Here is a 25,554-nt window from a genome sequence, read left to right as displayed (position 1 = left end):
TTTGTTTTATTAATATTTAATTTAGAATATGCAATTATGAATGAATAAATTGAATACATCATTATTTGAATAATTACAATTCAATATTACGAGACATATCCTACAAATGTACTGTACATACTGCATACCTTATATTTATTCAATTGAAAAATGTTAAAAATTCGATGTTCACAACAATATAAAAAATAATAACTTTAATGGCACTCATAGCCTATATTTCCGAATGATATATATTTATTTACATGCCACCAGAATTCATAAACGCTAATAATTCTTTATTTACCTATATTGATAATTAAAATTATTTATGTGTCGTAACTGCCATAACAAATGCAATCCTAAATACATACGATATTTATAAATCTTAACCATTAAGTTTTGTACAAATATATATGTACAGATTTTATTTTAAATTTAAAATGAGGTTAAATAGTGTGTACTATTATTATGTAGGTACATTATTAATCAATTATTATGATAACTATTAAATTAATCAGATGATGAACAACCGCACTACTAACTTTTAAACAGAAGATCCATATTATCTTAAAAACGTGTATAAATAACATAATATCGTCAAGAGCTAGTTATAATCTATTTTTAAGAACAAATGAAGTCTGTTAAATTAGCTATAAGTATAAACATAAACGGTAAAGTTACTCGGTTTAAACAATCTTTGGTTCTTAACCAGAGACAAGTTTATTACAAATTGTTAAGAACTATGAATAAGTTTAACAAATAAAGATAAAATAATCTTGTTATTACAAACACGAGAGAACAGAAAGATTTTCATAGCAAAAAGTCACTTTATTTTAGTAGTTATAAATTTTAGAAATATTTTTCTTGTTTAGAGAAAAAAATAATTGGATACATAATACATATATACTTATCTCATATAATAAAAAATACTAAGTTAACAGATATGTATTTAAAAATAATTATCATAATTCAGGAAACCAGAGTATTTATTATAACAATAATCATTCAACATAAAAAATTAAAGCCGAAGTACAGATCTTGTTAGAAGAATTCAAAATAAACAATGGTATATATGGGACACTTCAGTGAACCATTGGCAAACAATGTACGAGCTTAGCCTGGCAATAAAACCTTAATAACTCATTGTATTGAGCATTGTTTCTGTTCTTGTTACGTTTATGTAAGTTTTTGAAACAAAGTATAAACGTATTTTCCAGTAATTATTAATAGAGGAGATGATTACTCCAATTACCAGGGATTACTCAGTCTTTAAGGAGACACAAGGCTTATTTATTTATTGGTAATAATCAAACAGCTTCTTCTACTTAACTAACTACCAATTCTTTCATACATCATTTTTCCACAGGTCTTTTCTTTTAGCATACTTTACATTTTTACTTTTTACATTTTGATTGTCTTTAGACATTACTCATATCTATTTTAATTTCTGTTCCATAAGTTTTTTCTATCTTTAAATTGTTTTTGTTACTCTCTGACTCTTATATAAAGACATACACCGGTAATAGAGAAGAATCTCTCACTAACCTCTTCATAAGAGCTTGAAACCATCCTCCTTTACGTTTTGTAAAGCCCCGTCCCGGTAATGTATGCGAAAATGTATTTTACGAGGTAACGTTAACAAAGTGGTTTAGAAGATGACGCAGTTATATTATTTTATGAGTCATAAGCCCACAGGTACCGTTTTGTATGTTCAAAGGCTGTATAAATTATAATAGCTTATGGGTTTAGGAGGAACCGCTTAGAATCTAACGCCTAGGCTTTAGTTGTATATTTTAATGCCTTCTATTTAACACGTTTACATAATTAACATAAAATTCTTATGTATTGAACAATGAACATATGATAAGAAATTGGTAATATGTAGCTATTTTACGTCAAAATTACACAGAGTTCCTATGTTTAAAATAAAAAGTAAAAATGGGGAAAACTTGAAAATTAAGGAAAAGTTAGTAGTGTTCGAGGGATACATAACATATTTGAAAAATATTGACTATACAACCAACATTACATCATATTAACTTATAAATAATCTCCCGCTTTTATTTATTGAAACCTTTGATTATTTACTGTCTGGATAGTGTCACGCACCACTGCGTAAAGACCTAACTTAAATTCCTCTATGCGTGACTACAAATTGACAGCTGCTTGTGTCACGTGTTTTTCTCTCAGTGGATTTATCAGCCAACACTTTAGTCATAAATATTCCACTTCAGAGTCCATCTAGACATGTAAATAAACAAAGATTTAGAAATCTTTACAACCAAAAGATCTCCAACTGTTACATTTGGTAAAAAAAGTTCTACAAAAATAAACTACGCTTAAACTACACATTTATACTGTTTATATTTAATATATTCGTTTCTAAGGTATATTAAACTAACATACATTTAAACATGTTCATGTAAAAATTGGTGTCGTTTAATCGATTTGCCTAGATATTGGAATCGATTAAAATGGTTAATCTACTTTCGATTGCCACGGTCGCGGTATATCGAATCACTTTATAAGAATTAGTTCGTGTTATATGACTATTCTGTCATTAACAACATTCGGAAGGCGCACGCGATTTGAGATTTTACTGCTTTTGGTTGTGATGGCACTGCCGACGAAAGTGGCATAATGTTATCTGAAAATGATAAAAAGTAAATTAAAAATTAATCGAGTGGATTAACTTAAAATTAAGAACTATGTTTCTTGGCTGTTGCCTTATCATTAAATTAATCAAATCCATACAAATAATGTGTATCTATGTATCGATGTAGGTAATTATGTTATAGGTAAATCAAATAGAACATCTACTCTTTGAATAGCTTATATAGGATTTTCTTGTGTTTGATTTAAAGACTTAAACGGATGTTAAAGAATGAATTAATCGCGATTAAAATCCGTTAAAGTCTTTAATTTTAATATCTAGCTTATATGATTACCAGAATAGCACATAAGCTACAGCAATGCTTGCTTCTTGTCCGGCAGTTCTAGAACTAGCTTTCCGCCCGCAGCTTCTGCCGCATAATCAAAGAAAAACCTGCATAGTTACCGTTCCCGTGTTATTAACGGGATAAAACTTCAAGTCTCAAGCTATTTCTGTACCAAATTTAATCCCAATCGGTTCAGTATTTGAGGCGTGAAGAAAAGACAGACAGACAGAAAGAATTACATTCGTATTTATAAAATTATTAAGGACTAGCCGCTCGTCCCGGCTCTGCTCGAGTAAACCAGGGTTAAAAACATCATAAAATATAGCTTATGTTCATCAGGGATAATGTAGGATTCTTATTTCTGATGGTAAAATATTTTTATAAATCGGTGTAGTAGTTTCGGAGCCTATTCAATTCAAACAAACAAACAATCAAATCTTTCCTCTTTATAATATTAGTTAGTTAGCTCACCTAGGCGCATGCCTGCCCCTCATCATGTGCGGAGGCAGCTCGCGCCGCTCGATCTCGTCCGAGTTCAGCTGGAGCCCGGCCACCAGCTGCATGATCTCTCGCTCCTTTTTCAGCTCTTCACGACCTGTCTCCACCTGGAATGTTTAGTAATAATATATGAATAAAGTTTAATTAGCTATAGGTTACATTTTTTATTATAAATTATGACAGAAATGAGCGTAAATTTGAAGTGAAAGTAACTATCGTGTTTGTAAAGAAATTACATATATTTTATATGAAAAGAATGGACTGTATAATCAAGTTTAGTAAGATATTTATTTTGTGTCTATTTAAAGAAAATGGTAAACTATATAAATTATATAATTCAGTGGCAATAAGTATCGTTTAAAAAAAATTAAAGCAGAAGCCATAAAAATACCATAACCAATGGATCTATTCAATTAATAAACTTACATTTTATATTTAAAATACACGATATTCGGTTACAAAAGTTCATATTTATCAAACAAATTCGATATCTATTGACTTAAGGTTAACCTATTAAGTATTTCTTATACGTACATTGTTCATAAATCATAATAATATTATATCATAATAGTAATATATCTTTATCTCCCTAGATGTAAGGTTGTTATGCAAGCCACCTAGATTTGCAATGCAATCGCAGCTTATTGAAATTGCTTTCTTGTAGACCACGAGGCCCTTGTAAGGTGAAACAAGTAACATGGACCCATGGGATATCGGAAAAACAACGCAATAGAATTATTAAACTATAAATAGATATCAAGATATAAGCGATAGAACCTTATTTTAGTATCTTCTTATTATGTAGAGTTTTGCGTACTCAAGATTAAAACGCCTGAAATTGAGAAACATTAACTTATCAACGTAATCATTTGCCAATATAACATTATTATGTTTTAACTTTGAAGTTTCGCTTATACGTTTTTGAACGATACAGTTCCAACCCTTACTTGAGAAGCTAAATAACTTGTCAAACTTGTTATAAAAAGCCTTATATCCACATCCTTATTGTCCTACCATTTTTGAATCCCTTCAAGGTAAAGATCAGTTTCAAGTTTCAACTAATTGTTGTCAATTTTTATGGGCGGCGAGTGCCTTAACGTTAACACAGAATAAAATTGTAGGTACGTTAATCTTCGTTCAACTTCCTGCGACATAAGCCTTCACTGACTATGTAATAACTCAATTTGTATGCACGTTATGTACGTAGCACTTAAAAAATCATAAATTTAATCATTTTAGTAAAAGCTTATTTCCGTACACCAAACAAGGAGCGCACCCAAAGTAAAGATGTGTTGAAATAAAAAGAAAGCGTGAATGGGAAGGTAAAAGCTGTTAATCAATAGTTTCTTGTTATACGTGTCTGACCGCAGCCATGGTAATGTAAATTCGCTTATAATACCCATGTTTTAAGGTGCACAATACATTGCTAGAGTATTGTCTTGTAAACCTGAATGGACAATACTGTTAATACGCATGTTATGTATGGTAGTAGGTATATGTATAGTAGGAATAGGATACTAAGGAGAACCATAACGAGTTTATCTAAATATGACGGTGGCTCTTCAAAACAAATAATTTCTTAACAGAAAAGCCTTCTATTTTTAATCGTAATTACAATATTTTGACCTTAATTTGACATGATAAATATTCAACATCATTCTATAAGTAGTATAATCAGTATAATGAATATTATTAATAGTTTTAAATAGGTTAAAGATGTATTTTTAAGTTAGATAATATTAAAACACATTAATTTTGTATCAATATTAGATATAAATCGGAACAACCCAATGGGAATATTCATAATGAACATAATTTGTAGATATGAAATTAAAATCAAACAACCATTAAAATCTTTTCATTCAGCAAACAAGTTTAATCTAAATTATAGATAAAACCATTCGTTATACATTATATCAATAACACCATCAAATACATAATATTAAGTATGTTAATCTAACCAGAAACATTAGATTCAGCGTAACCTACATACATGTTAGATTCACACACAAAATTATTCATAGAAGTGTGACAACCACCTTATGGGCCATAATATTACGTGACCTTATATAACATGCAGGAAATAAATCTGCATCAAATCGTTAATTGGCCGGTTTTCTCACCGAAACTCGCATACAAAAAGCGGTATTTAGAAATTCGAATCAAATGTGTGAAAAAACAGTTGTGCAATGAAGAAGTTAGGCTGGTTCAAAAGGAAAGCTGAATCACCGTATATGTCAACTACGAACACTGTTAGAACTTAAAAACCTTGTAATTAATGGATATTGCTAATTGATGTATTGGGTTTAAAATTATAACTGCATGCTTTCATTTATATAATTAAGTATTAATGTGTCTTCCTACATATACGTATGCTTGGGAGAATAGTAAAAATGTATCCTTACAGATTTGAGATTGTACAATGTTTACAGTTTACATAAATTTAAAAATATTTTAGTGACAAACAGTTCCACAACATAATATATTCGAAAATTATTATGGTTCACGTCTCTCAAATACACCAAGAAAATTATTTACCTCCCTGACTCATGAAAAATAAAATAAAAAGGCTAATATGTACTGAAAAAACAACAAAAGAATCTGTTCTCAAAAATAACACACGAGTCACGTCATTCCAAAGAGCATGAGATCCGCCCTCAGGCTAATTTTAAAGGTCGTATTAAAAACTCATATCTTGATTGCATTCGACATTCAATATCGAATATTATTTGTTATTTCTTTAGGTTTAACTGGATATACATAATTACAAAAAAAATGTGTATTGATAATTATGCCTCACCCTATTAATATGATGATGCATGTGTTTATGTATGTTAAATTATTATAATATGATTAAAATAGACAATAGTGATTGCTTATTGATTTTCATCCATTTAATAAATTCAGCAATATAAATAAATCAGTTGCATAGAAAACATGATACCTACAACATATTGTAAATCTAGCGTAAACTGAGACAATGAATCCTTATAAATTTGTGATGTCCGCATATTCCATATCCTGTATAGTGTATATTGTATCATGATTATGTGTGACAACATGTTCCCCTTATTTATCTAAATAGCTAACCATATAATTCATATGTGATTAGCACTACACTCTTATAAATTGAATGGTATCAGGGAGTAAGAGTAACACTTTTGACATGCATCTAATTGAGAGACGAACTTCACAAATACATTACATATATATGTATTTGTGAAGTTCGTCTCTAAGTATATATACCTATAAGTATCTATACTAATATTATAAAGCTGAAGAGTTTGTTTATTTGTTTGAACGCGCTAATCTCGGGAAATACTGGTCCGATTTGAAAAATTATTTCGGTGTAAGATAGCCCATTTATCGAGAGGAATGCTATATCATCACGCTAAGACCAACAGGAGCGGAGAACTGCGGGTAAAATCGCGGAGCACAGCTAGTTTTATAATAAGTAAACTCTACCAATAAGCATAAAGCAACTGTACATAGAAACTAATAATCGTATTAACACTACAAGATACACGATTAGATAATATATGTCATGTGAATAATCGTGCCAATATCGAGATGACTGAACAGCATACAGCCACATACACATAGCACATATTTCCCAGTTCCCACATGAGTAGATCAGAATGACATTTCACAATGTGGGCGTTAGTCGATAAGACTTGAATGAATAATGAATATGAAGAACAACAGTCTTCAATTGAAACACTTATGAAATGATATATTAAGTTATAAATAATCAAAAATATTATTCAAATTAAAGTTAGGTGTAGCGCAAATATGGCAATGAAGTTTATTCTCTGCCATTTTTCTCGCAAATCCTACCAAAAATATATTTACAACGTGAAATAGTAGACAATAGTAGTTTATACCTAGCCTAATCTGGGATATTAGGGTGCACGTGTCTTGTTATTTAGATTTCTATGGGGTGCACAGTGATATACAAACATTACAAATGTTGTAACAACCCGTTTTAACATAGTATAACTTCAAAAACATAGTAAACCTGGTATAATAGTGGTTTTAATCTATATAAAGAATTCGATACGTAAGAACTGACTTCCGCTACTGTTAATACATAAGTTCGCAGAACTCTTGTAAGTAATCTGGTGGAATTTGAAAATTTTATGTCACAAAGAAATTGCGTACTTATTTCATTCAACTACTTACCACATTATGAGTAATAGTGAGTAATATAAATGTAGTAAACATTTTTAGTAGGATTTGTTATGCCTAGATTAAACTGGTTTGTCCAAGAGGACGTGGAATCAATTTGGCTTAAAATTAATTATCAAGAGAACTTAATTTAGATTTCCTCTTCCTATCCTAAAATTCTATTTGTATTCTTCTTCTAGTAATCAACGAAATTGGTTAATACACTTTTTTGTATGATCAACAATTTTCCATAAACCATATTTGACCGTAAACACACGCCTCGCAGAAACCATAAACTCTTTTTATATTAGCTACGTGCGACAAACAATAAAAATTGTAATTCAAGAACCATAGAGTAAACACACACCTTTATTTAAAAAAAGCTTTCCTCTAACGGAGGCGTATTTGATTTCAAAATCAACATTTTCTATTTACTCAAAACCTTTCAACTTACGTCATATATTCATAATATTTGTATGACACAGCACTTTCGTAGTATAATCACAGATAACATATCTAATACTATACATACTAGGCTTAGAGTACAGCTACCTACTGTAATAATATATACTCTAACTGCCACACTCAGAAAGATTCATTAAATTAGTCCTAATGAGTAATTAACTAATTATCATTAAATCTGCTAATTGACGCTACATCCCAGAGACAAAATTTAAGGGTTCATTATTTAATGACAACTTTAAGTATCCATTGACAAAGGACCAGTGGGCGGGGCTTAAAAAACATGGCTACGTATTGTGTGCAACAAAAGAATTAACCATAAGTTTACATTGAATTAGTGTCATCAATTTTAATTATTTATGTTTTCTATAAATGAATTTTTTCAATTTGTTGGATCATGAATGGATTAATGAATCCTCATTAATATCATTATGTTTTTTCACAGCATCCTTCTTTAAACTCCGATTTACTAGACGCTGATGTCGTGCCTATATATTTTTTTTAGCTTTATTTGATAAAAAAGAGCAAAGTAGCGTAATGTCAGCAGCAACATTATTTCCGGAGCAAATGGTAATCCTCTTTTCGTTGGTTTCCTTAGGTCGGGTGCCAGCAAAGGCAATATAACATTTTTTACAGAATCTGGTGTGAATCTATATCGTGCATGGAATTCCTGTACAGAGTATTTTGTGAAGGGATCAGAATTATCTCGTAAATACCGCCTCGGCCCGACTTCTCTATTCCTTCTGGCATAGTCCACAAAGTCAATAAAGTCTATGAGATCAGACATCTTTACCAATCTTTAATATTGAAAAAACTTTTAATTAATGCTAATGTGATTTTTTTACCTATTAAAAATAAAAATATAACCTCAAGTCCGCAAACGCAAATGTCAAAATCAACCATTAAAAAGTTAAGTAAAGGTTTTGCTGTACTTAACTTTAATTGTCATTAAGGGACGGTAATGAACCGTTAACTGTCTCTGAGAGCGAACTTTTTTAAATCTGTACTAAGGAACGACTTAAGTAACCATTAAACGTCTCTGAGTGTGGCAGTAAGATACTAGGTATGATCATTGATCATATGTATATGCGTATCGAAACATGGCTCGGTGATTGAATATGCTTAGTGATTATAGATAATATTATTCATGTATTACATGCTTGGTGAAGTAAATGATTATGCTATGATGAAGTCTTTCTTCGGGATTGACTTGTTATGATTTGTAACATCTGTATCGTATCATGGAATAATATGTTATATTATTCTGCACCACAATTGAAAAGTTTTGATTACACGCGTTTAATTGGTTGGAGGGATGAACCAATTTTATATTTATGTTATTTTAATTCATCACACGGATAATACGAAGACTCTTTCCCTGCCTTTAACGACGTAGGATAATAATGAAGATTATCGAATTAAAACAAACTTTCTGTAAAAAATAAGCTAGCGTCATTGGAAAAAACAAATAATCATAGCATAAAAAATCAAATATGAAGTTAATTAAAATTAATGTTTTACTTATAAAAGACGGAATAGTTGATATAAAATCTCATAATAAAATAAAATACGATTTAAAGATTACTAAACAAGATAATCGAATTCAGTACATAACGTATCAACTAAGCTATAAATATTTATGCTTATTATGTAATGCACCGGGGATTCATGTAAAGGCTTTAGGATTTATCAAGCCAACGAACTACTAAGCCTTTTATTCTGTAATTATATTATCAATCCACTTTCTGGTTGATATGGATTCTTTTATATTTACAGGCTGTGTTGTGCTAATATACACTTTGTAGACCGTACTTTTCACATTTACTTTTTATAATTTAGTCTATTATATTTAAAGTTAGTAATATTTTTATTGTTTTTAGAGATCATTCGTTCTTATAAGACTTTTCTGTGTGTAATGTTACCTAAATAGTATTTTTGACTAAAAGAGTCATTAAATGTTGTGACAAGGGCTACAAATCCATACTAATATTATAAATGCGAAAGCTGTCTGTCTGTCTGTTACTCAATCACGCCTTAACTACTGAACCAATTTGCATGAAATTTGGTATAGAGATATTTTGATACCCGAGAAAGGACATAGGCTACTTTTTACCCCGGGAAATAGGATAGGTTTTATCCCAGAAATCCCACGGGAACGGGAACTATGCGGGTTTTTCTTTGACTGCGCGGGCGAAGCTGCGGGTGGAAAGCTAGTTTCATAATAAAATATTGGACATGAAACAAGGAAGATGCCCAAAAATCAATGAGTTTTAAAATTACAAGCACGTACAACTGATGATCAACCAAATAACAAGTAATCAATTAGGTTTACAAATAGTATGAGCGCTATGTTTAAATTGATTAATTCCTCATTCCACGTCTCAAGGGTAGGCACAAATTGACGAAAGCTGATGGCCCTGAGTCGATCTTTAATAACACACGATTTGTCCATAACTGTAATGAGTTATTGCTTTGGATTATCTAGTATTTTTTCTTGTGTTTGTTTATACGTGACTAGCGTACATTTATGAATAAAATACTTAACGGATAAGTACATTGTAAGTTGTAACGTTCAATTTGTAAGTTTATTTTTATTATAAAGAGCCATTTTACAGAAATAGATTTATAACGGAGATATTTTCGTACATCATTGAAAGTTTATAAAATACGTGACTTATCTCAGAGCTGCGAATGCGAAAACAATCACTCGCAATTTGAACTGCTTTTCTTTTCATTAGATTTATAAATATCTCTGTTTTCATATTTCGTGATCGTAAATAATTGGCGGTAAACTAGTTTTTAAATAAAATTGCCACAGATTATACAAAAACGTATCCGTAGATACCTATGAAAATAGGTACCAATATTTTAATAAAAATCAGAGAAAAATTCTTAAGTCGTGTAAAGCCATGACCATTGAAGTTTATGATACGAAATTATATGCTTGTCACAAATACAATTACGGTGAGTACCGCTACAATACAAAAATATCGGAAACAGTTTTATAATGACGTTTGTGGGTCACCGTTGTCTGGCCATTCACGAAGAGGGCGACACTGTGCCTGTTCAAGGTTATCGCTTTCACACACTGTCATACTTCTCTTATTCTTCCTGCTTTTGTTTTTTTGTTTATTAATATACTGATTGATTAGAAGAGATCAACTAAAAATCTGACAGACAGAGACAAAGTATTTTCATTAATAGAAGTCAGTTTTTTAATGAGTACGGTAATAAATAATAATAAATCCTTCTTTCTAATTGCATAATTTATGTAATTGTGAAGCTTACCTTATATATTTCAATTTTTGAGTGCTCATTATTTTGTGGAATTTGATTTTTACCTGGCACATTCTAATTACCTTGGCATCTGTCTTATAAATAGGGTGGATTTTATGCCAATGGCGGCATATCATATTATATCAAATAAAGGTTATCTAAACAAAAGGTAATTTAAAACATCTCGCAAAACAACATTGCGAAGTTTCGACAGCTGAGAAAGTAAAATACACAAAAAAGTCACCAATCGAGTTTCTCCCGCCAAAACCAAGATCACTGACCGATTGACATTCAATAGACCCGCCTGACAGCGTTCGTACCAGGAATTAAAGATGGGGATATAATTCATACAAATATTAATTCATATAGAAACCACCTGGGGATTCGTAAAACCAGTTTGGACCAGTACGGTTTCAGAAAAAAATACGTCTCCTTCATTAATTACTTCTGTATAATATAATCTGTATAAACATGTACACTACATTATATTTAAAATGCATTCACCTTTTATGACCTTATCTGGTATTTAATTGAAGATATTCTATAAATAATACGAACAGGTCAATTAATACAATACTATTTAGAATTAATAAATAGATAGAGAGAGAGAGAGAATAAATAGATACCTACTAAAGATTTATTCGAGGGATGATAATATGCAAATAAGGGTCAAATTAGCCAAGCATTGGAAAATGCGTAGTGTATTCGGAACACGAGTTGGTTCGAACTTCGAAACCCGCATTCCATCGGACGTGCCACTTGCGTGACATTTGCATTTACTTAGGCCTACATAGAGATATGAAAACCTATCTATAACCTTTATTAATTAGTAACTAAGGTTCATTTCTCTTAGTACAAACATACGTGTTAATTAAGGCGCGGACAGATTTCATTAATCGCGCATGTAAAAATGCATGGTTGCAATATATTTCGTATGCAGTGTTTATGGTTAGCTTGCATATAAACTATGGGACCGGTTTGTCAATGCTTACGAAACGAGGATGTTTTGCATATTATCATTTTTTCAATTTGTAATAAATAATGTTTTACTCTCGTTGAATAATAGATAATTTATTCTGTGAATACATGTATGTATTACTTACGAGAATAATTTTATGGTAAAATGAGTTATGTAAATGTACTATCGTTTTTATAACTACACATTAACTACTTAATTGATACAAACTAAGATAAAAAAAGAAATATTATTTGTCTGTGGCATGAATGAAACCAAACTTAGGAATTCAACAACTACAACGTGAAACAATACCATGTCAATGACTTAACCCTTTCTTTGCGCGTTTTTTCAATATATTCTAACCGCGTCAACACTAAAGCCAATAAGAGGCTGTATATGTATAGCCTATAACCTATCGAATTAAACAACCTATATTCGATAGATAACACGTAACACATACCAAGACACAGTTGCGCAACCACGCACGCTGGCAAAACTTGTCGACATAATGTGCTCGTGCACCGTGAACAAAATTCCTAAACACTTCTCTTAAAATGACATTTATCTCAGAGAGATAAAGTCTGTTTTGTATTTATGAGAAAACGACTGTGATAAGCCAGCTCTGAATGACGTTCTTCAGCTATAATAATAGAAAGTATTATTATATTAAATGTTAAAACGAATGTTTACTAAAATAACCAGAGAGAATAGAATTTAATTAAATTAATTTTTACTTTTAATTACATTTACGTTAAAGTTATGGTAACTTATGTCAAATCCTAATTTATTCGCGTAATTAACAAAATATTTACGACATCATCATATTTATGAGTTCCAATCAATAATTTAATGTATACTCATCAACAAATGGAAATTTAATAAATGATAGGTAGTTAGGTACTAATTATAAAATAAATTGAAAAAATTAACTAACTATGTTTGATTGACGGACTCACCAATCAAAACGCGATGAAAACACACAATATTATGTACATCATTGATTAAAAAATTTGCATTATTTCTCGTATGAAAATTCGTTATTATCTGTATAAAATCTGTTCAATTAAATGAGAAGAGGGAATAGTTACTTGTCTTGTCTTCGTTATAAATCGCATCATTCTATCAACTAAAGAATTTCTTGCAATCGATTATAAAACATCGTTAGATCTTTCATAATCGATTACAGGTGTTATCGAGTCGTCGCTAATTTTAATCGATAGAAATAACACACGGTGTATTATTATTGAATTCCAAGTTTCTACGTTTAATTGACGTCGGGGAATTGCGCCTGTATCTTGAATCTTGAGTGTTATGCAATTTTTTATAATAAGCACTGTAAAATATGTATTAAATACTGATATGGTAATAAAGTAATAAAAATTCAAAAACTTTCGCGGAGCATCTCAGTTACTCGCTGATTATTAAATGTAATTTTTGCTTTTGTGCATCTAAAAACAAATGGAAATTTTCTGTTTTTGTAAATTGTTTCAATGTAGTATTTCTTAAAAATATCTCAAGTGATATATTATGTTATATTATGAAAGTAATTTGTGAAAGTAAGATTTTTGGTAAGATAAGATTTAAAATAAAATTTATTGTAAGCATTATAATACATACTACAATTCAAAAAAGTTTGTTTTTAAACGTCTATGAAGAATCTTAAATGCACAAAGATCTATGATGCCTGAAATGTACCAACAATCAACATACAAAATTACAGCCTACATCTACCTTTACAATACAATCAAAATAATATTATGTACCTAGTTTCTTTTATTATCGACGTGTTTAAGCATAATATGTACGTGTATGTATACCTACGTATTCACATAAATAATATTGTTTTTTCACATCTCAAATGCTTCTACTAATTGCTTTATTTCAGTGATAGTTACATAGCGTGTGAAAGCCGCACTAAACAATTAAAAAAACACCAGACGATAAATTAATACAGATTTTTCCTATCTTGCTCAAATAAATCTTGAATTTGTAAAGATTTTTGTATTTAATTAAATGATGGGTGTAAGTAATAAGTAAACTATCCAGTTTCTCAAAATAACTAGGTACATAGTAATTGTATTTTCTCAATACATGCTGCTATTTAAATATAGATAGGTACCTACGAAGTAACATTTTTTTTCATTAAAGAATTGCTCGTTTTTTTGGATTCTAAATATTTCCTTTTCTCTACAACTAAGATTTATTTGTGAATGTCGTAATTCAATGTAATTCATTACGATTTATATTTTTTAAGAACAAAATATGTAAATTGTGAGAGCGTCAGTGATTAACATAACTTAATAAATTATATATTTAAAATACCTACTCGTATTAAATTTCTATAAAACTACCAAGCATGAAAAACATGCATTTATTTACAGATAAACATCATTATATTATTTCACTGGGATACCATAATATTTTGACTTCGAATTTTATTAAGTATGTATTAACAACGATGAAAATTATTACCTACCATAGGAAATCATTCAATCATGAAAAACGTTTATGTTAAGTTTTAGTATAATTTGATGAAACTATGATTAACGATTTCCATTCCTTTGTTATAAAAAAAAAACTCTATTGAGTATAATATAAGTCCACTGATAGACTAGAAGGTACTCGACCTATGAATTGTTATCACTAAAAGTGTAGAACTTAGTGTAGGTAGTGTAGTAATAGTACTAGTATTCAAATCCAGCATTGATTCGAAACAGATTTCAATTATACCAAAGTACATTATAACGACTCAATACAATAAGAAGTAAGGCATTGTTTGGTAATTTTCTCGGTACCTATTCACTGATTATACAATTTCATGGTGACTCGCGACGAAGGTAACCGTGAAATCAGCAATTATAACGTTACGTGTATATTAACACCATAAATAAAAAGGTATTTTTACTATAACCGTATTTTATTAAGACCGCTATTGTCTAACCTGTAGCTTTTATTTAAATTATATAAGTAATGTTACTACAATATATGCGCTAATTGATACTCATATAACCTCATGGTGGCACTCTCATTACTTTTACTAGAAAAGTCATACAAACTATATACCTATTCCTACGGTAACGCATCCTTTATATAAAGTATCTATATGTATGTATGAACTGGGTCAAACCCGCACAACAAAGATCTTGTCCTTACTTACAATGTTACTGTTACAATGGTTGTATGCATTATGTTATTGTGCTTTATGCGATAAACAACGACATCGCGACATATGTGTACCCACTACCTTCATATTTCTTATACATAAGTACGTATGTATAGTATTATATTATCTGTGACATAAGTATAGACTATAAAACAATGACGTTGTGATATTTGATTCGAATATTAAAATGGTTATTGTGTTCTATTCACAGCATAATAATAACCTTATCTTAATAATAACCGAAAAACTGGCTGTATTGATAAACTTTTTTCTTTTTTTACGAAAGAAAGTACCAAAGCATTGAGAAAAGAAGAAAAAATTTAAATTAATTGTAAAAACCTTAACAGTTTCAGTCTATGTTAACGTCTGTGTTAACCATCAATCATACAAAGAAGCTTTTTCTCGTCAATATTTGTAATTCAATTAGTAAAGCATTTTGTACAATGGTAAAGCGTGCTGGTATTAAATAAATTCCTCCGCCTTTTACTATTGCATATTTGCTCCTTTGTACCAAGGCCGTTACATTGTTTGTGGAAAATGACCGTGCTAGGACGAATAAATACTACATGTGCATTTTCTTATCTTTCTTTCTAGGAAATTGTTCAAGGGTTCAACAATTGATATAGTGGGAAAATGTAAATTGTCCGTGTACTTCCATAGTTTTCTTCGCGGAAATGCATAAAGTAGGTATTTTTTATTTAAGTAGTTGGGTTTCTCATTTATATGTATTATAATTTTTCTACGTATTGATCTATTTTATTAATTTATTGATTACACAGTAGTAAAAAAGTTTATGAGTGGCCTAGCGAGTGACATGAATTTAGTATTTACAATAAATAAATCTAAGACCATCAGCACTGAAGAATGAATGTAACTAAATAAAGGAAAAAAACAAAGGTTATTTATTTTCCAGATCATCTTAAAAGTAACGTTATGCTATAGCACTTTTCTACCCTGAGCAACTTTAACCTCCGACCTTTCATGTCCTATCCTGCCACGCCACAAACAGAACGTTCTTTATAATCTAGAATATTAGTCTGTCATCTTCAAGTTTCTATCACACAAATAAATAGCAATAATAAAAGTAGAACATAGGTTAATAAATTTATTTAAATATTCACACGACCACTTATCAGGAATCTTGTAAAATTAAACGCAAAGCATGTCGGCAATCGGACATCCTCTCCACTTTCAAACACGTTCAATAAAAATTTCACGCATGTATTTATACTTGCACAATATACCTGTAGACGAGGTAATACCTACTATGATTTATGAATGTAAAACATATGAAATGTCACGTAAATTTATGTATGAATTTTAATAAATTTAAAATTACTTCTTCCAAACAACACTACCTATTGACAAAAATTATAAAAATGAAATTATTAATACTATCACTGTTTAATACAACCGTGCAAAAATAATTACGTAGAGAGAAAGTGAAATTGGAATAGTCGTAAAAATATAAAAAAGAAAAAAGCATAGACAATTGTAAGTCAGACGTTACAAATACAATATTTTTATTTATAATTCTGCTGTTACAGATCTCTAAATATTATAACTTAATCTTTACTTAATTTTAAAACATGAACAAACATCCCCATAGATATACCTACATAGATGATATAGTACACTGTACAATATGAAACGAAGAAAAGCGAAAGCTTAAAGTCCAAAAACCGCGTGCAAATGTAAATAAATACTAATTACATGCGACATGTCATACAGGCCTCCATGTACCTACATACATAAAAAGTACTCGGCATTGGCTCCAAGAAGGTAAATCAGAGAAAGGGCATCGAGTATTTGTTGAAGTTGAATAGTTTATAGTGAAATTTAAAAACGTGATCGTATTTGCACAGCCCAAATACAATTCGTTTAGCAATCTGGTGAAGATATTCGTGTTTATTCAGCTGCTGTTATTTGAGGTTAAACAAAAATATAAGGTTTCAGAAAGACGTGCATGAATAAGAGTTATTTTCTCATTTTAATGTATAAAGAAGTGTTACATTTTATCCTATTGCAAATCACGAATGAATATTAAAAGTTAGCTCCAGCACAGATAATTTAATACAATACTCTGTATTCATTTTAATTCTAGACAAGTACTAGGGTACTTGTCTAGAATTCTACTTTAAGGTCTACTATAATTTTCATAAACGATTTTCGCGTAACAATCATGTTAAGAGATCCTTCAATGCATAAAGTAAAACCAAGGTAAATAACAGGTGAAACAAGTCAATCCGCTACATACAAATCGCAAATTAAAAAGTAATATATACCTATCCACGATCCGCTTATTTGCTATATAGTGCACGTGCGTAATTGATACTTTGGTGCCAATTTAACTGTGAGCCCTTGTTACTGTTTCTATGGCGATTCTATGGCTGTTTCTTTTGCTTTTCCTTGTGTGATACTTTTATTTATTTTTTGTTAGATTTATAAAACGTGGTTGTAAAAGCCGAAATTCTATTCAAACAACATCATTAGAGACAGACTTTGATTAAATGTTTGAGTGTGGTAATTTGAGGCCCAAATTAAAAGTTATAAGTTAGTCCATTTATCGACATAGGCTTTACGGAACAAATATTTCTTTTGAGACCAAACGAAATTGTGTGGGTCAGGTAGATTATTAAGTCTATAGTCAAGTAAGATTGAATGAGATTCTTTAAAATGGAAAAATTCAATAGACCCTCATACCTAATAATAATATATTTATAAGATCATTATTTTGGCTGAATGATTAAATGCGTCCATCAAATTACACAGTGAATGTAAATTTTAAAGAAGAATTCGTAATAAACGTAGGTATCTTCACAATAACTTAAGTAACAAAAAAGGCACAGCTAGAGGTTAGGAATTTCAAGGCCAACGTACATCATTCATATTTCCATAATATTCTTATGTTTATTTTTATTCTCTAGTGTATTATATATATTTAAATATAGCTTTATTTTACTAAAATAATTACCTATTATATTTTATGATAAATCTGACCATAGTATATGGTTTAATAATAATAATATAATATAACTAGCGGTCCGCCCCGGCTTCGCCCGTGGTACATATGAAAAATAGATGTTGGCCGATTCTCAGACTTACCCGATATGCACAGAAAATTTCATGAGAATCGGTCCACCCGTTTCGGAGGAGTATGCAGACTAACATTGTGACACGAGAATTTTATATATAAGAAGATATCGTTTTCGAAATTAGTTAATTATAATAAAGCTTTTAATTAAAAAAATTATATATGAATTTGAAGAAATTTTAACTTCTGATTTACTTCTGTACCTAACAAAGCCTTCCATAAAAAATAGCGCATCTATCATATTTTTAATTAAATAATGACTTCGTTACTTCAAGAAACTTTCCGTAGAGAATAAAAAACAATATCCTTTCTTGAATATACGGTTTTAAAAATATTCATATGATATAACAAATCTCATATTCAACGTGATATTTTCAAAAGATGCAAGAGACTAACAGAAAAATAATTAATTACACGCCTTTCTATTTTAGCATTTTATATTTCAAAAATGTGAGACGTATCTTGATTCAAATATGACCTTGCTTCATCCATCTTCTATTGTTTGACTGTATGTAATTAATATTTACAAAACAATACACTCAAGCTATTGAAACTTATTGTTTCGGAAACAAATAAAGCCTTACATATTCAGATATAACCGGTCAAGTGTTCAATCAAAAATTCGTGTACCTATAGAAGTTGAAGGTATACCAGCAATACCAAGGTATACCTACAACAACAGTTTTTTACACATAATATTTTTATGTGTGTGATTTCGAGCGCTGCAGAAGAATGTGGTAATAAAGATTAAAAACCATATCATTTTTTGAAGTAAAATAAATGCTATATCGTTAGTTCATACCATCAATTTTTATGTGCCTTAAACCTAACCCATGGTCTTTAAATAAACAGGAAGAGCTACTACTATAATAGGTGAAATTTCTTTAATATCCTAATTAAATTTAAAATAACTTTGACCATACATTCGTGAGAACACCTTTGAACAATTGCAGAACCACTGACCGTTCAAGTCGTGGGATCCACCCTCAACTCGTTCCCAGCAAAATAGCACATATATCGAGGAATTAAAGCCTATTTTTCTATGCATACATGTATACATGTTAATAGTAAAGACTAACCTTACATTAGAGTGTCCTTATTCCATTGAATTAGAGACTAGTTTTGTATAAATATTCAATGGATAAAGTTGTTCAGATGACAATAGGTCGCACGCGACTTGAATGGCTACATTTAAAGTAAAGTGGTGCAGTGTAACTGTGCCTTGGGATTTTTTATAAGAATCTAAATCAGAACTCGGTTAAATCACTTATAATCATTTGCAACTAGTCACTTTTGCATTAACACTATTTATGAGATAATTGATGAAATTGAAACTATATGATTTCCTTTAAATAAATTAAGCAAAATCAATAGACAGAAGATAATTTACATAATTTTTGTTTTATTAGAAACGCTGCCTATAATTAATTGTTGTAACATGGTTGTAACCTAACAAAAAAAAATGCTTAATTTGTTAGGAATTTGGGTGTGTTATTCGCGTCGAAGAATAGAATTCAACGCACTATAGTATCACGTCCGCGTCCGCGTCGTTCTAAATTTAGATAAGCGTAATATGTTCTCCCAAAACATACATTTCTTTGCCTTTTTACTAAGTATATAAGCGCGTAAATAATATAATTAAGCTACTTCTAAGAAAATAAGAAATACCTACGTAGAAATACATTTTGGTAAATAAAAAAAAACCATAGTTATTTAAAAGAGGTAGGTTATTTTCAGTTTTATTTACCCTTTTAATTTTATACATATTATTACCTCTTTAGAATAATCATTTTAATCAACGTGACGGTCAAATCAATTTCCCAGTCTAGAAAAACTAAGAACCTTCGTGAAATTTGTTCAGTTATAAATCATGTATCGATACAAGCGAATTTAGTTAGGCAGCACCGAGGTCAAGAGAAATCCTTATCCTGAACTGCAACACCTATTTCATTCTAGCCTTTATTACTCCACCTCACGTTATGAATACATTAGCCAGTTGAATGTACTTGAAAAATTTTAATACTTTTCGGTCACACCAATGTGCAACACTAACGATGGAACGTGATTTTTTTCATAATTATTGTGCAAGAAAATTAGGTTCTTCTTTTTAAGTAATTATGTTCAAGCATATAATAATTAAGGCCGGTCTTACTGTTTGCTTATAATGTCCCTGATAACCTATATGTGACGCTTATTTTAGTACATAGCTAGCTGCGCTCCGCAGTTTCACCCGCGAGGCTCCGCTTCTGTTGGTCTTAGCGTGATGATAATATAGCCTTCATCAATAAATGCGGGCTATCCAACACCGAAAGAGTTTTTCAAATCGGACCGGTCCTTGAGATTAGCGCGTTCAAACAAACAAACTCTTCAGCTTTATAATTTTAGTAACAATAGATTTGTAATTTTAACTGACAGATAACCTTTTTTTTTTTTTTTTTAAAGTGGGGAAATCTTCCAAAGATACCCACGGCCCCCGGGGAAGGAGCCGTGGGTTATGTCGGATTCTTACCGACTAAAACCCCACTGTGTTCCGTCGAGCCGCTTTAATGATGGGGCCGCGGGTATTTGTTGGAATTCTTCCGCGACCCCCTCGGCAACTGACAGATAACCTAAAACGGAGGAGGTATAGGCATCTTCTCCATTTACATTTTTGAAACAGGTCATAAATAGAATAACTTTGAAGAAAAATTGTGATATCATAAAAAGACTAATTCACTACCTACTATAAATTACAGCTAATTAATACTATAAAATAGTGCCTATTATAGAAGATACGTCATTAAAATTTGTTTACTAATATTATTATTTTTTACCGTAAGACATTCATTTTCATTTATACCTATGGACCAATAGGTACTCAAGTCGTGATCAGTAATATGTATGTAACGTTTTTGAATTACATGCTTACATAATGATGAGCTCATATAAAATTATTTTGTGTGGAATTTAATATGATACCTACAGCTTACAACAAAATATTGTTTTCACGCAGCCATAAAAGATCTTGTAGAGAAACTAGTTTGATTTATTACGAGGAAACAATAATTTGATAATGATCCGACTATATTTTAGAGACATTTAAAAATAATTGCAAATCATAACGATAAATTGATCTTGCGATATTATTATAATTATCACGCATAAACAACTTGTAAATATTAATTCTATTATATTCTGATTTCTGCGTTTAATAAATGATTAACTCTACGTAAGTACTCTACGTCCTCAAATTGTATTTCCAAGAGGTGTTATGAATTCGCTATTTAAGTACTTACTAACACCAGTTGTTTGATAAACATTTTGTAATATTCGAAACATCGTGTAAATGTAAATAATATGAAATATACATATTATAAAATAGCTAGAATCAAATCTGTGGTAGCATCAACGACGACATTTCTAACTAGTTTGACCGCGTGCCGAGTTCCTTAATCGACGCAACCGCATCGATCGGACCGGCATCACCTGTAATCTGTATCTTAAATTACTTATACGCTAGCCTATCTAGACTTACCTAACTTGTCATAGATTAAAGAATATAAAAACATTTTTTTACTGATCGGTTGGCTTGGTTGGTAGTGGACCTGCCGGCTGCCTTCCAAGCCAGAATTCGTGCGGGTTCGATTCCCAACCGGGGCAAGTATTTGTGTGCAGATGAACATAGATATGTTTGCTCTGTGTCTGGGTGTTAATTATCTTTATAAGTATTTATTTAAAATTATAAATGTATACAGGGTGTTTTGCACATGGACCGACATGATTTTTTGGGGGGTGGGGGGGGTCATGTGCTATTTTCCCCCGTGAGACCCAATATCCTAAGTCTCACGGTAATCTAGATATGTTTTTTTTTAATTTTTTTGAAATCTACGCAAAATCATGCTTTTAAATCGTCCTAACTTTTTTGTTTGTGTTTATAATACCACAAAATAAAGTATGCTTGTATTCTACAATGTTTTCTTATTCTAAATAAATCATAACATGTTACAATTGATATCCACAAAAAAACTTCTGAGCTTTCAAAGTGGTAAATCGGTGTAAATGTTATGAAAAGTGACAACGTATCAATTCATTTAAAAGAAAACTAAAGTTCATTTTGAATTTAGCTTTTTTTTAAAAAGTTCTTTACTTATTACCCTTTCTAACGATATGCTACATGACAGAAATAATACATCAGGGGTCGACCTAAGAGATATTTTGTTGCTAGGGTCAAGATAATGAAAATACGTTTTTTTATGTTAAGTTGTTTTTATTAAATAGCAAATTTTAGCCATGAAGGAATAGCAGATTTGCTATGCCTTCATGGCTAAAATTTGATCGCTTCTCGGCCTTTTGGCTAAGATCAAAGTGTAGTATCTGTTTTTTTCAGCTTAATATTATCTTGACCCTAGCAACAAAATATCTCTTAGGTCGACCCCTGATGTATTATTTCTGTCATGTAGCATATCGTTAGAAAGGGTAATAAGTAAAGAACTTCTTTAAGAAAAGCTAAATTCAAAATGAACTTTAGTTTTTTTTTAAATGAATTGATACGTTGTCACTTTTCATAACATTTACACCGATTTACCACTTTGAAAGCTCAGAAGTTTCTTTGTGGATATCAATTGTAACATGTAATGATTTATTTAGAATAAGAAAACATTTTAGAATACAAGCATACTTTATTTTGTGGTATTATAACCACAAACAAAAAAGTTAGGACGATTTAAAGGCAAGATTTCGCATAGATTTCAAAAAAATTAAAAAAAAACATATCTAGACTACCGTGAGACTTAGGATATTGGGTCTCACGGGGGAAAATAGCACATGACCCCCCCCACCCCCCAAAAAATCATGTCGGTCCATGTGCAAAACACCCTGTATATCTATCAGCCATCTGGTTTCCAATTTCCATAACACAAACGAAAGCTTAGTATGGGATCAGATCGTGTGTGACAATTATCCTGAAATTTTTATTTATTTATAATTTATGCAGTTGTTTGAGTTTGAGTTTATGATGGCCTTATTCAAACAAAATATCTCAATCTTTTTAGTAACATATTGTATTTTAAGGTTGTATTGACTGAATAGGGAATGATTCAATCAATAAATAGTAAAGCAGAAGCTGGAATTCGTGTCTTTTGATATATTTTTATTTAATAATATTATGATGTTTATCATTTTGATGGTTTTGGCTGCGATCTTGTATATTACAATGCCTTATCTTAATCCGATAGCACGTCGGGAGTCAAAAATCCAATTAACATCCGTGTAATATGTAAATTTGAATGGGAGGCGAATTTCATAATATTGCAGCTGTTATGGTTAAACTTTTATGTATATTAATTTGATTGTATGATTTATTTTCTCTTCTATTATTTTATATGAGATGAATTTTATAACGATTTACAAATGTTTATTACAGAATTGCGTGTAGGCTTAGCGCAACCTCCACGTAACATCTTTACAGGCTTCGTCAATTAGATTTAATTATTATGACCAATAATTGCGTACATATATTTAGTAATATGGGTTATTATTTCACTACTCTTAATTACTTTTACGAAATGTTTAAATTTAACAACTTTTTAGTGACGCATTCAATTAATGTGCTCGAGAAGATTTTATCAAGTTTCAAATTAGTTTGCAGAATAATTTAACATAAAATATAAGATATTATAAATGCAATAAGAGGTACATATTATGTAAACAAAGTTTCTGTCTTACCTCAGGTGGAGCAGCGAACTTTAAGTTAGCTAGAGATCCATGTGATCGACTTCTGTGCTCTTGTCTAATACTGTATGAAAAAGCACGCTCGTTTAAGTGTCCCTTCTTCCTATATATACCACCAGCGTCTTCCACAGCTTCCAAACCGGTCATGCTTTGAGCAGCTTTGAGAGCCGGTGGCGGCGGCGGTTTCGAGCGTCTAGGGTCGACGGTTGCGTACTGTATTCTACCCCTTCCCGGCGGAGGGAGCGCAGCGTAAGGGCCTGGAGCCAGCGCGGCCGGGACGCGGCCTCTGTGGCCCAGCGTCGCCGGCCGGGCGTGCGGTAACGTCGCTGCCGGATGAGCCACCAACACCATGGGATGCGCGGCCGCCCAAGCCGGCGGAGCGCGCCCCAAGGACCGCCCGTTCATGTGCGGCGCGGGACCCGGCATCGTGGCGTACAATTCGTCCGCTGATGCTGACGATTTTTTCTTAGACTTTTTCGTTGTGGATTTCTTTTTGGGTTCTTCAGGAGGCGGTGGCGGGGGAGGCACGGATGCGGGTCGCGTTATCTGCCGCGGTCGAGGCGCTCTGGCCGGATGGGGGATCTCGTCGCTGGCGTCATCCCTCTCCACTTCTCCTATCCAAACTTTGTGGTTCTCGTCGCCGTCGAACACTTCGACTTCCTCGTCCTGTTCCGGCGCCAGCTGCGATGGCGATCGCTCGGCTTCCAGGCGCTTGGCATATGAGCTATCCGCATATGCGTGGAAACAGCATCGAACCAGCGCATTGGCTGCCGCTTCACGTCTGCATATAAACGCGTGACATTCGAGAACTTTAATACCTTGAGTGCGACGCAGAACCGCCGCGAATAAAGGAGGCCGCCGTGCCGCGGGCGCTCTGGCGAACGGAGAGTCCAAAGGCAAAAATCTCGGCGCACCCTCGACACTGACACGTCTCACGGCTGCGCAATAATGGAGGCTCGATATGGGAAAAAACCTCGACACTCGCGAGCCGCTCTCGTCCACGTTCTCTAACAGAATTCCATTCGACCACACCGAAAGCCACGAGTCTATGCCGCCGGTTGTCGCTCCCTTTTCCGGATACAGTTCGCGCAGAGGCTCCTGGATGCCTTGCAGGCCGTCCTTGCTCTGCTGCGGGACCGCCGAGCCGAGGTACAGCACGCGGCACCGGCAGATCGGCGTGGACTCCATTGTTAACACTGCACTATCACATGACACTAAAACACTGGGTTCACCGTGGAATTAGCGAGCGGCGGGCGGGAGCGGGACGTGCGGCGGCCGCGAGTCGCGGGGCTGAGTGAGCGGAATTCAA

The 25,554-nt window shown here is 32.0% G+C and overlaps 1 protein-coding gene and 1 pseudogene across 2 annotated transcripts; one reads left to right on the top strand and one right to left on the bottom strand.

The window, feature by feature from the left end:
* LOC149899162 (uncharacterized) lies at positions 1-25,554 on the bottom strand. Of its 2 annotated transcripts, XM_090114257.1 has the most exons (3): positions 24,240-25,554; positions 3,390-3,523; positions 1-2,626 (listed from the first exon to the last, which is right to left on the bottom strand). In XM_090114257.1, exons 1-3 carry the CDS (start codon positions 25,431-25,433, stop codon positions 2,623-2,625), a joined length of 1,332 nt encoding a protein of 443 aa, XP_089970383.1. In that variant the 5' UTR covers positions 25,434-25,554; the 3' UTR covers positions 1-2,622. The 2 variants fall into 2 exon arrangements, with proteins under 2 accessions (XP_089970383.1, XP_089970384.1); XM_090114258.1 differs by lacking the exon at positions 1-2,626 and having other exon boundaries at positions 3,386-3,523.
* On the top strand, positions 22,850-23,012 carry LOC149899163 (U2 spliceosomal RNA; annotated as a pseudogene).

Source organism: Colias eurytheme, chromosome 21, assembly GCF_061535395.1.
Source record: "Colias eurytheme isolate Ceu_HAF_F1 chromosome 21, ilColEury1 Martin Lab GWU primary, whole genome shotgun sequence".
Classification (NCBI taxonomy): Eukaryota; Metazoa; Arthropoda; class Insecta; order Lepidoptera; family Pieridae; genus Colias; species Colias eurytheme.
This window is presented reverse-complemented; position numbering and strand designations above follow the sequence as displayed.